Source organism: Danio rerio, chromosome 13 (assembly GCF_052040795.2).
Source record: "Danio rerio strain M-AB ecotype USA chromosome 13, GRCz13ab, whole genome shotgun sequence".
NCBI classification, from domain to species: domain Eukaryota; kingdom Metazoa; phylum Chordata; class Actinopteri; order Cypriniformes; family Danionidae; genus Danio; species Danio rerio.
In genome coordinates this window covers 45,859,471-45,872,268 of record NC_141033.1, presented here as the reverse complement: position 1 = coordinate 45,872,268, position 12,798 = coordinate 45,859,471, and the positions used below count along the sequence as shown (strand labels likewise).

At 37.8% G+C, this 12,798-nt stretch overlaps 1 protein-coding gene and 1 long non-coding RNA gene across 3 annotated transcripts in view; one reads left to right on the top strand and one right to left on the bottom strand.

Annotated features, from left to right (window-relative positions):
* The first annotated feature begins 2,112 nt into the window (after positions 1 to 2,112).
* Positions 2,113 to 7,790, top strand: LOC147841184 (uncharacterized). Its single transcript, XR_015506336.1, has 2 exons — positions 2,113 to 3,071; positions 3,465 to 7,790. It is a non-coding gene; the product is annotated as an uncharacterized LOC147841184 (long non-coding RNA).
* The window catches only part of cdh23 (cadherin-related 23), a 495,141-nt gene continuing 489,312 nt past the window's right edge, over positions 6,970 to 12,798 (bottom strand). Inside the window, exon 69 of one of the 2 annotated variants that reach the window (XM_087277778.1) lies at positions 6,970 to 11,284. In XM_087277778.1, the coding sequence (XP_087133904.1) occupies positions 10,952 to 11,284 (333 nt within the window). In that variant the 3' untranslated portion in view covers positions 6,970 to 10,951. 2 annotated transcript variants of the gene reach the window in all.

Here is a 12,798-nt window from a genome sequence, read left to right as displayed (position 1 = left end):
ATGACTTTTGCATGCTAAAAAGTACTTAAAGCAAATATATATTTTCCCAATAACAAAATTGTGGCTGTTGAAATTGCTGAGTGGCTAGTGACTTTGAAAAATGATTAGCCATAGTGGCTGATTTTTTTTTTTTTTTTTTACTCTACAAATATTATTTTTATTATTTATGTGGCATCTTATTAGCATAACTGCCACAAGGTGGCAGAGTATCTTCATATATAATTTTTATTTCCATTAATTTAGAACAATTTTGGGCAACGTATAACAAGATTAATAGTATATGGTATCCTTATGGTAGAAGGATTTTTTCACAGTGAATACATTAACATACATCAGTAATGTAATTATTTGCCTTAATCTAAATAAGACAACAATATGATTAAGGTGTTTACATGAGTTGCTATTTGAATGTTCCTTTCATGATCCTGTTTTATGTTACAGCGCATAATTCGATTAACGTCATCACTGTGCTATCCACATTTCATGTCATGTTACGGTGTTACGTTTTTAATTTAAAAAAAGCTTTTTACTGCTTTTACTGTTTGGCACTTTTATTCAGGAACATTTCATTCATGTTCCCCCATGACAAACGAGATATTGGATGTGAGTATGAACTGCTGGAGGATTGTTTTAATGGAATTTAATACCGCACGCTAGAGATCCGCTATAATCTGCACATCTCTGATAGTAAAATTATATGTTAATCATAAACGCTTTTAAATGAATATTTATTTATAAAAACAAAAGTTTGTCTTTAGACAAAATTTCCTTCATTTTCAAATAAATACAAAAAGAAAAGTAAGACATTTAGCTTTTACAGATACAGGAACAAGATAACAAAAAGGGTGCCACTTTAGCCTAAACGGCAGCTATGTTATGTTTACTTGGCCTTTTTCTTCCCACTGTGCAAAAACAGAACAGAATCTACTGTGCCTGGATTCAGGCGATTCCGCCTCTCCTCCAAAACGCAGCCTAATGCACTGAATGAGCTCGCACCGCTTGTAGGAATGAACAAGATTCTCCTCGTAAGGCGATGCAGTCGTGGAAATAAGCAATCTTGTTTCTCCCAGAATGATGGCAGATTTTCCTCTGATGACTCCTCTAACTGAAACTTTAAACAGTAGGCTACTCTTGCACTTCATCCATTATTATGGGCGTCTCATCTTCCCATTCTGCAAAGCCCACTCTGCCTTTTTGCCGGTCCACTGCCATGATTCCGCTACATTCATCCGCAACCTATCCGCAATTAAGCAATGTATTCAATTAATCAATGTATTCTTTTATTACCCGACCCTTCAGGCAGATTATCCGCAGCGCCCGCGGATATAACCGCCATCTGCGCATCACTACCTTACACCATATGGGAAAACAAACCTCTGCTATACGCCTTGCAGGTGTCTGCGGTCCATCACTGAGAATAAAGGTAGAATAGGTGCAGAAAATAGTCAAACAGCCTTGTGTGTATAGACTATCCTGACACAAAATGCAGTACAAATCCTACATGACAGTAATAGTTTCACTAAAATCAGCATACTCCATGTCTTAATCCGATTTCTGTTTAGTTCAATTATGACCTTAATCATATTAAATGAATCAAATAATCGCTGTTTACATGGTAGACTCCTAATTAGAGACTTGTCTTAATAACATTACAATCGAATTATTGGTGGCCATGTAAACATACTTAATGACACATGGAAATATGTGCTGTCAATCAAATCAGTGGGCGAGAAATTCACACTGCTACATTACAATGCAGTTGACCTGACTGACTATGTGGTGACACAATGACGTTAATCGCTTTATGTGCTGTAACATGTAAAACAGGATCATGAATGTAACATTCAAAAAGTAACTCATGTAAACACCTTGATCATATTATAGTCTTATTCAGATTAAGGCAAGTAATTTGATTACTGATGTCCTTGTTAACGTAGCCAGTGACACTTTTCCAACTCAGTTTGAACTGATATTACTCTGTTTTGGAAGCTCTGTGTCTCTGCATTTCTAAAAGGCCCACCTGAGTCTCTTTAATATCCTGCATCTGGGCTTTAATACATACAGGAATGCTTTGGTGAGGGGTTTTATCATCTTTATGACCTCGAGCCAAAAACCGTTGCATATTTCCTTTATTCAAACTGGATCCACAAAGATTTTCCATCTACAGCCTCAACGCTGATGACGAGACAATGACCAGAAATGAAATGAAATACAAAAAACAGGGAATATAAAAAAATAATGTCATACACACACGAAACACACGGCTCAAATAATCTGGTATAAAATGTTAAAAAATAAATACACTTTAATACAACCATTTACACTCAACTGTGTTTGGTAAATCAGCTTCTTTTTGTTTTCTTTTCCCAAAAATATCTATTATATTTTAAATTTTTTGAAATATCAAAAAATGCAAGTCAAATAAAGACATGTACTGCGTCCCATTTCACATACTATCCACCCTAAATAGTAATTCTATTCGAAAAGAGAATTAGTATGTCTAATGCTGCGGTCACACTAGTTTGAGCATGGGAATTTTTGTCTTCCGGCACTACGAAAATGGCGCAGGATTAAACAAGATGATTAGACATTTAAAAAAGCGAGCAATTGGTCCACGTTTTTAATTCCTGTCCAGAGAGGCCATATTTTGATCTTCGATTGGTCTTAAGCAGTCACGTGATGCGATTGCGCAGGTCAGAGTTCACCAAGCTTGAACTTTGCAATGCAGCGAACTGCAAAACTTGTAGCACGAGCTTGGTTTCCGGTGTGGGTATGAATAAAAGTCTATGGGAAGAAAAGTGCAGCGTGACCACGGCTTAAATGCCTAAATAGTATTCGAAAATCATAGTATGTTGAAAAAAAGTATGCCAAAGGTTCCCAGATGGTTTACTATTTCCAGAAAGAAAATTGAAGTGTAGAACCATCCATACGCTTGTTTCATGGCGGCCACCAAAGCGAGGCTGTGTTGGGAATAAACCTGAAAGTATAGGATCAGCCGCACTGTAAACATTGCAACATGCTGTGGACTACAAATCTCCAGCTTCAGCCGCGATTTCAAAGATATCGCAGATGTGATGCGATTGCGCAGGTCAGAGTTCACCAAGCTTGAACTTTGCAATGCAGCGAACTGCAAAACTTGTAGCACGAGCTTGGTTTCCGGTGTGGGTATGAATAAAAGTCTATGGGAAGAAAAGTGCAGCGTGACCACGGCTTAAATGCCTAAATAGTATTCGAAAATCATAGTATGTTGAAAAAAAGTATGCCAAAGGTTCCCAGATGGTTTACTATTTCCAGAAAGAAAATTGAAGTGTAGAACCATCCATACGCTTGTTTCATGGCGGCCACCAAAGCGAGGCTGTGTTGGGAATAAACCTGAAAGTATAGGATCAGCCGCACTGTAAACATTGCAACATGCTGTGGACTACAAATCTCCAGCTTCAGCCGCGATTTCAAAGATATCGCAGATATGGTGTAACATCACTTTAATATCATTCAGTTTTGTTTAATTTAAACAATTAAAAGCATATTAGACATCAAAACAAAACCACAATCTCTTTAAGAGTGATAAGCTTCAGTGTCCTCCTAGGCTTCAGTTCATGGCACCAGGTAAGCACCGTGGGGAGGTAATCTGGTGAGTGATAAAACAAAGCAGTTCTCTGTAGCACACCCTCATGTTGTCTGTAATAGTGTTGAAATTTTAAAAACGTCCATTTACTGCTTACATTTAAACGCATTCTTAAGCACTGCTGATTTGCCATAGCCGATCACAGTCATTTCTGTTGGACTGGTGAACACTATGAAGCTCATCAGTTCACCGCTCTTCACCAAATACAAACAGATACATGGGTAAAGCCGCGAAGATCAGGCGATTCATCAGCAGATCACTCTTCTGTGTCTTCACCCAATAAACATTGGTAAAGAGAGGTGAATGGATGAGTTTCACAGCCAATCACAGTCATTTCTGTTGAGCCCTGGTGAACACTATGGGAAATCAGCTATGTTAAAGAACGCACTCAACAGCGCTTAAATAGTTTTTTTAAATTTTGGTAGTAGTACTGAAATTCAGTATCGTGACAAGTCTAATATAGTAAAAAAAATCAGTTCATTTACTTGATTTTGATAAATGGCATCAAAAGCGTGTTAGCTTAGTTGTGTCATTTCCCTTAACTTAGCTGCAGTGTAAAACCCAAAAAGTTAAGGCAACTTAAACCATTTGAAGAAACTGATTGCAACAAAGCATTTAAGTTCAAACCTAATCCTAATGAGTTCTGTGAACTTAATCCATTTGAGTAAACAAAGCAATCTGAGCAAAGTAAAACCCAATAAATGAAGAGAACTCAAACCAACTGAGCACTGTAAAACCCAATAAGGCAACTCAAACCGTTTGAGGAAAGGGATTTTTACTAACCATTTTTGTTAAAAAACGAATCTATATAAGTACTGTCAACTTACTACATTTAAGTTGAAGTAATGAGGTATTTATTTAACTCATTACCTTCAACACTGAGTTTAAGGGCCTACTCACACTATGCCATCCGTACCGTGCCCAGGTCCGTTTCCCGGATCGTTTGAGAAGTGTAAGTGCGCTGAATCGGGCTCAAGCACGGTTCACTTGGCCGGCCCTGGCCCAGTTGGAAGAGGTGTGCCTGAGCGCGGTTTACTTGGGCGGTACGTTTGTAGTGTGAGTGCAAAACGCACCAAAGCCCAAAACTGAAATCGAGACGTGACTTTTAAGGGACTGTTTCATATGGATTTATTAATCATTCTTAGTGTTCAGTGAACGCAAACTGCCGTCGTTTATTAAATACGCAAACCCCTCACTGCATGACAGCTGCGCGCCTTCAGCAGACCTCATTCCTGCAGCACGAGGGCTTTATGATTGTTTATGAGCGCCAAAAGTGGCGGATCTGTTCGGCGAAATATCTGACTGCGTGTCCCCGCATCCCTAAGGACTGTTTGGCGAAATATTTGACTGCATGTCACTGCATAACAAACCGACTGAAACGATATAACTAGAGAAATCTCCACTGTGCTGCTGAGTGAGAGAGCGCTTCTCACTGAACATCGCAGCATCGATGACGTTAGCGTGCCCAGGCCCGATTGTGGTGTGAGTGCGGGCCGTCGGGGGAGACGGGAGGGGGACAAGTGCGCTTTAGCCCGGTTCGAGGTAACTGTACCTAGTGTGAGTTCGGCCTAAAGCTCTTTTCAAATAAGATGTATTAACTTTCAGTCAATTTTGAGTGAAATACACTTATTTAATTTGATAAAGTTGACTGTTGTGGGGTTACAGTGTGAAAATAAGGTCTGGTATTCCTTTTTATTTTCACTATCAATTCAGAACGGACCTTCGAGTCACTCGGAAGATGGTGAAATTATAAATTTGAGTCACTTTCTCTTTGCTGATATACAGCCAAGTACGCATTCCTGTGTGACTTCAGTCTATACTTTCGGGTTTCTTCCCACCACAGGCTTTTAAAATAGCAGCCGCGTGAAATCAGTCCATACTCTAACCACTGATATTGCCCACAATAGATTGTATGTTGGACATGAATTTGATTAGAACTACAAAAGCAGTGTAGTTAAAAATGTAAATAAACTGCAAACATGGTGGATGCGCAAGACCAGTTGCAAGTAAAGAGGCTTTGGTAAAGATGTTTGAATGACTGTTAACTCAATATCTAGCCAACTGGACAATATTTAAACCGCGTTTTCCGTGTTATATTTCATCTGCAACAACAATGTGAACGTATATCAAGATATGTTTGGACATTAATTTCTGAATGCATAATTATCCAAAGACCTGAGGAGATTCTCTGCATGAAAGACTCATGAATTAGCAGATTATCCTGTTTCTGCTTCTCGATAAGGTAGAAAATTAAATATAAAAGAAATGGTCGATTGACAGCTCATAACTAAGGAACATTATGATCTGTTAACGAGGAATTAGAATGTCCCCAAAAGGCTTGCATACTCCGTTATACACACATTTAAAAGTACATACTTTTAGGCTGTAGTACAAGTATGTGAATTGGGACGCAGCAATGGTATTTCCTCTCATTGGTGGCAGTGTTCTGTCAATGACCGGCTCAGCTGTGACCGCTATTATTTTCCAAACATCTTGACTTTATCTTCCTTTTTTTTTTCTGACAAAGTTCAAACTGAGTTATGGCATCTCATGAACCGTACAAGCACTGCCATTTTTTACTGGAACACATGACACACACACAGGACAAGTCCCTCAGCTCAAGCAAAAGTGTTTTGTGAGTTGATTTGTTCAGTTTTTGTTTGTTCTTCATTTGACCAGAATTAAAGCTCTGGTCTGAGTTCAGTGGAAACAGTGTTTGGTCTGCTGACTGGCTTTCCTCATTGGTCCGTGAAACCGTTTGTGTCCATTTTCTTGAATGCAGTCTTCCACTTTTTTTAGTTGACAGTTTTTAAAAATAGAGTTCATTGGGTCATTTCTGTGACGTCTTCAATCTTGCTCTAGAGCAGCTTATTGTTCCTGTTTTATTAATCGAATGGGCTTCTCACACTTAACTCTAAACTCTGTATAAAAAACCCTATGCTTTAATTAGACCTCACATTGTAAATCATTTTCCCTCTGTTGTAAGGTTTAATCATCGCTGATTTTTAAAAACGTTCTTGCATACTTAAAAACAAACACCATAAATCAGACAAGTACAGCACACAACCATCTAAAATGACAGTCTAAGATGATTTGTCTTAAACATTAAAAAAATATGACACACTTTATCTTTAAATAGTTCTCTCTGCTTTCAACACTCTACATCTATTATTTTTGGATGCAGCATTACTGTATTATTGGGTTTAATAATTATAGGGCCCTACAAAGGTTTATTTAGCCAATTCTGTTTTCATTTTTTTCTGGAGTCTGCTTTAATTAACAGATTAAGTCTGATTAATTAAAATTATGAAACTTTTAACCAATTCAAATACGAACATGCAGAATTCTTATGTAAAAAGTTTTATTTATATTTACAGATACTACCTGACAAAAGTCATGTCATCGATCCCAGTTGTAAGAGCAACAAATAATAACTTGACTTCTAGTTAATCATTTGAAAAGGTGGCAGAAGGTTGATTTTTCAGATGAATCATCTCTTGAACTGCATCCCAATCATCACAAATACTGCAGAACACCTATTGGGACCTATATGGACCCAAGATTCTCACAGAAATCAGTCAAGATCCGCAGAGTGGATGGTAACATCAGCAGTCGGAGATATCAAGACATTTGTGCTGCCCATTACATTACAAACCACAGGAGAGGGCAGATACTTCAGCAGGATAGCGCTCCTTCTCATACTTCAGCCTTCACATCAATGTTCCATGAAGGTCAAAGTGCTCCAGGATTGGCCTGCTCAGTCACCAGATTTGAACATTATTAGGCATGTCTGGTGTAAGATGGAGGAGGCATTGAAGATGAATCTAAAAATTCTTGATGAACTCTGGGAGTCCTGCAATGCTTTCTTTGCCATTCCAGATGACTTTATTAATCAGTGATTTGAGTCATTGCTGAGATGTATGGATGCAGTCCTCCAAGCTCATGGGAGTCATGCACAATATTCATTCTTTTTCCACTGCACCATGACTTTATATTCTATACTGGACATTATTTCTGTTACTTGACAAAGTTTTGTCTAAGCAAAGTCAGACCTTACTGTTTTAATGAAATCATTAAAAATCAAGGCATGATCATATTTTATTTTGGCAAAATAAGCGTAATCTAGAGGCCTTTGCCTTTCCTATAAACCACTTCTGATACCAAATGATCAACTAGAAGTCAAGTTATTGTTTGTTGTTTCTAAAACTTGGATAGCCAAGAAGACTTTTGACAGGTAGTGTAGTCTATATCGTGACTTTGGGTGTTTACTCATGCATTTTATTCATTTTTCTATCCAAAATCGGACAAACTTCATGGGTTCTGCAATTTTCTGCATCATGGATATTTGTTTACATTTTTCTTTTCATTCAAAATTTGAATCCATTTGGTGGTTAGACCCTCCTACATAGCTTAACCAATGGTGTAAGTTTGGGGCAAGGCCATTTGTTTTCGACCAATAGCATGAAAGGGAATTGTTTAGGATGTCTGCATGAAAACTAAATATTTTAGCCGTTTTGCTTTGAAAAATACTATAGAAATGATACAAAAATCTAAATAATACTGTCTTAATTTCTATTTAACGCTCACTATCACTGTTAAAACATGATTGTTTCTACTAAACTATCTTCCAGCAGCCATATGAAGTGCATGGCTGCGTCTGAAATCACAGTCTATATAATAATACAAGCAATCCGAGTAGTATATCCAAAAATTCAGAGTATTTAAAAAACAGTAGGTGAGAAGTACCTGGATGACCTACGACTGTACTTCCACTGAGATTTTAAAATGCGCATCCAGTTGAAGCCATGCATTCAAACATATTTTCTCTTTTGTTTTCTCATAATCGAAACTTAATTCACTTGTGATCTCGAAATAACTTGTTTCATCGTGAACTCGACATAAAAAGATGTTTTTTCTTCATCACAAAATAATTTTCTTGCTATCGCAAAATAACATAAGATGTTTTTTCTGCTTATTGTAGGATGTTAGACACGCATATCGCATTGCAGCTTACACTTACCACAGTATTTGTCAATAACTTGCTGAAAGGACGCATTAAAGCAAAGTTAAATGAAACGAAGCAAAAACATTCTCCATAATTAATTCACACATGCAACAAATTATTTTATGCCATCTAGAATACAATACAGCATTGTGCCTTGTGTACCTTTCTGTTTTTAAATATTCGACACAATTTTCAAATGACATTCATTCATTCATTTTCCTTTGGTTTGGTCCCTTTATTCTTCAGGGGTTACCACAGTAGAATGAACTGCCAATTTTATCAACCATATGTTTTACACAGCGCATGCCCTTCCAGCTGCAACCCAATACTGGGAAACACCCTCACATTCACACACATACACTACACACAATTTAGTTTATTCAATTCACCTACAGCGCATGTCTTTGGACTGTGGGTGGAACTGAAGCACCCGGAGGAAACCAACACGGGGAGAACATGCAAACTCCACACAGAAATGCCAACTGGCCCAGCTGGGACTCAAACCAGCTACCTTCTTGTTGTAAGGTGGCAGTTCTACCCCTTGAGCCACCGTGCAGTCCAGGTATAAATATTAGTAATAATGAAATAAATAAAAGCCAAAAATATCGTCATAGTTTAAGCTTGCGAAATTTTGTCGTACGGTGCTGCGAAAAGGAGCAGGATTAAACAAGATGATTAGACATTAAAAAAAGCGAGCGATTGATCTATATTTTAAATTTCTGTCCAGAGAGGTTATGTTTTGATCCTCGATTGGTCACACGCAGTTAAGTGATGCGATTTCGCAGGTCAGAGTTCACCAAGCTTGAACATTCCAATGAAGCGCTCTCCGAAACTTGACGAACGAGCTTGCGTTTCCGGTCTGATGCATTCGCGTGCATATGAATGAAAGTCTATAGGAAGAAAAGTTGTGCGCCCACAGCTTTAGTTTGTGAAACTTCACGTCAAGATTACGGAAAAACAACTTTTTGTTATGTCAAGATAACAAGAAAATAAAAGTCAGGATCATGAGAAAATAATATTCAAATGCATGGCCTCTTAAGACTTCCGTAATGATACCAAGTGAGAGAATTCATGAATGTAAGTTAGTAAAAGCAACGCAACTAAAGTAGGTAAGGTCACAGGGCTGCACAATATATTGTTTCAGCATTGTTATTGCAATGTGATCATTCGCAATTGTCACATCGCGAGTTTACCCAATGTTGAGTCTGAATAGATCATTCCGCAAGTATTTATTAAGCCCTGTGATTGTGTGAGGGTTTTAAAGCATTCAGGCATAACTTTGAAAAATTAAGAACAATTTTATTGAATTATTAATAATATGAAGACTATGCAGTATTATTTTACATTTGATTGTTCATTTACTGTGTACCTGAATACAGTTTGACTCCTTAAAAAACAATAAAATGCTGTTTAATTAATTAGTATATTTTCCTTTATTAAATTTCTCTACACTTAGATTTTGTTTACTATATTTTAATTCACCCCTAAACAGAACTGTCCCAATCAGTCTAAAACGGTCAATTCTTTTCAAGTATTTATTCTACTCATCTCATGAGATTGTATTGATATCGTAATATATAATCGCAGAATAAAACAATATCGCATTGTTAAGATTTTTCAAATATTCTGCTGCCCTGGTAGGTCATGTGATCAGGACAAATAGCGGATGTAGTACACTCGAATTCCATTCATACTACTCGAATTTATACTACAAACAACATACTATGTTTAATGCGTGTGTATTAAATTCAAATTCAAATGTAACTCGTAGGCGATTTCAGACGCAGCCAATGAATATCCGAATGATTTAATTTAGGTTTGTTTGGTTGTTGAACTGCACACCTTCTAGTTCTGCATTGATTCACACTATATATCTCCAGCACTGCAATATACAGCACCAAACCCTTTTCCATAATTCCTCCAATGTACAAGTGTGAAAAGCCCTAGAGATATGCTCTCAAACGCCATTCAAACACACAGACACACATCACCTCATTCATTTCTTGTGCCCAATTCAAATATGACTAAACTAAAACAAAAACAAAAAACTAGAGTCCATATTCGGCCTTCCACTGGTCTGAGAGTGCATTGGTTCCTCTGTGTAGATTGAGTGTGTGTGGTTAAAGTCTCATGAAATAGCCCTGACATGATGAGCTGCCCTTGATTTGAGGCATTCAGAGTCCACACACACACACCTACACACTTTCCTCACAGCCTGGCGCTCACAAACCTGAACCAGGAAAGAGTTTAGGATTGAAAAAGCGAGAGCCAGGAGTGACGTGCACGCTGTAGTGTTCTCAGACCAGCGAGGCCTCGGCTAGTCATAACTCTGTGATCTCTAACGGACTTTCAGACAGGGTGTCGCTGCCTTTGTTTCTGTGTAACGGTGTTGATTTGGCGGACTCTGTTCGGGCGTTGCGTTCGGCGTACAGGCCGCCGTCTGCATGCAAGGCTTCGAGGGAACGAGCCAGAGCCCGCTGGTCATCTTCGGGCAGGCTGTTGAGGTCAGAGGTTAACAGTGTGCCCGTGCTGCCGTGCACCGCGTGTACCCCATCAGGACCCCTGAGCTCGATCGGGAGCTTGTGCTTGAAGCGAAGGGTTCCCCGACCGCCGATGCGCTCTTCATCATCCTCATCCAGGTCACTCTGAATCAGCTGAGAGTGGAGAACATGGATGGATGAATAATGTAATGATGAACGCATGCATTAAAGTTAGAATAGAATTGAAGATGATGCAGGATAGGAGGGTTTTTTGGTGGACGGAAATATGAGTGAGTGAAATAACAGATTGATTTCATGATTATTGGATGGAAGGAGAGATAGACACAATGGTGAATGGGTGAATATGAATGGATATATGGTATAATTGGTTAGCGAATTGGTTAATTAATGGATGGTTGAATGCATTTATGGATTGGTAGATACAAGTATGATGGGGAATAGAAGGAAAGAGTGATGAACATGCATTAAAGTTAGAGTAAAATAGAAGATGGTGCAATCATAGGTGAATAGGATGTTGTTTGTTGGATGACGGAAATATGGGTGAGTGAAATAATAGATTGGTGGATGGAAGGAGAGACGGACACAATGATGAATGGGTGGATATGAAAGGATATATGGTATAAATGATGATTGATTAGTGAGTTGGTTAATTAATGGATGATTGAATGTATTTATGGATTGAAAGATCAATGCAGAATGGGTGGATGAAAGGAAAGAGTGATAAACGCATGCATTAAAGTTGGAATACATTTGAAGATGAATGCCATCATAGGTGGATAGGATGGTTTTTGGATTGATAGAAAAATGAATGAGTGAAATAATAGATTGGTTGGTGCATTGATTGGTGGGTACATTTACATTTACAATTAGAAGGAGAGATGGACACAATGATGAATACGAATTGATATATGGTATAAATGGACATTGATTAGTGAGTTGGTTAATTGATGGGATGATTGAATGAGTTTATGGATTGATAGATCAATGCATAATGGGTGCATGAAAGGAAAGAGTGATAAACACATGCATTAAAGTTAGAACAGAATTGAAGATGATGCAATCGTAGGTGATTAGGATGTTTTTTGGTTGATGGAAATATGAGTGAGTGAAATAATAGATTGGTGTATTGATTGGTGGATGGAAGGAGAGATGAACATGATAAATAGGTGGATATGAATGGATATATGGTATAAATAAACATTGATTAGTGAGTTGGTTATTTGATGGATGATTGAATGAGTTTATGGATTGATAGATCAATGCATAATGGGTGGATGAAAGGAAAGAGTGATGAACATGCATTAAAGTTAGAACAGAATTGAAGATGATGCAATCATAGGTGATTAGGATGTTTTTTGATTGGTGGAAATATGAGTGAGTGAAATAATAGATTGGTTTCATGATTATTGGATGAAAGGAGAGATGGACACAATGATGAATGGGTGGATAAGAATGGATATATGGTATAAATGGACATTGGTTAGTGAGTTGGTTAATTAATAGATGATTGAATGAGTTTATGGATTGGTAGATACATGTATAATAGGTGGATAGAAGGAAAGAGTGATGAACGCACACACGTTAGAACAGAATTGAAGATGATGCAATCATAGGTGGTTAGGATGGTTTTTTGGTTGATGGAAATGTGAGCAAGTATAATATTAAAT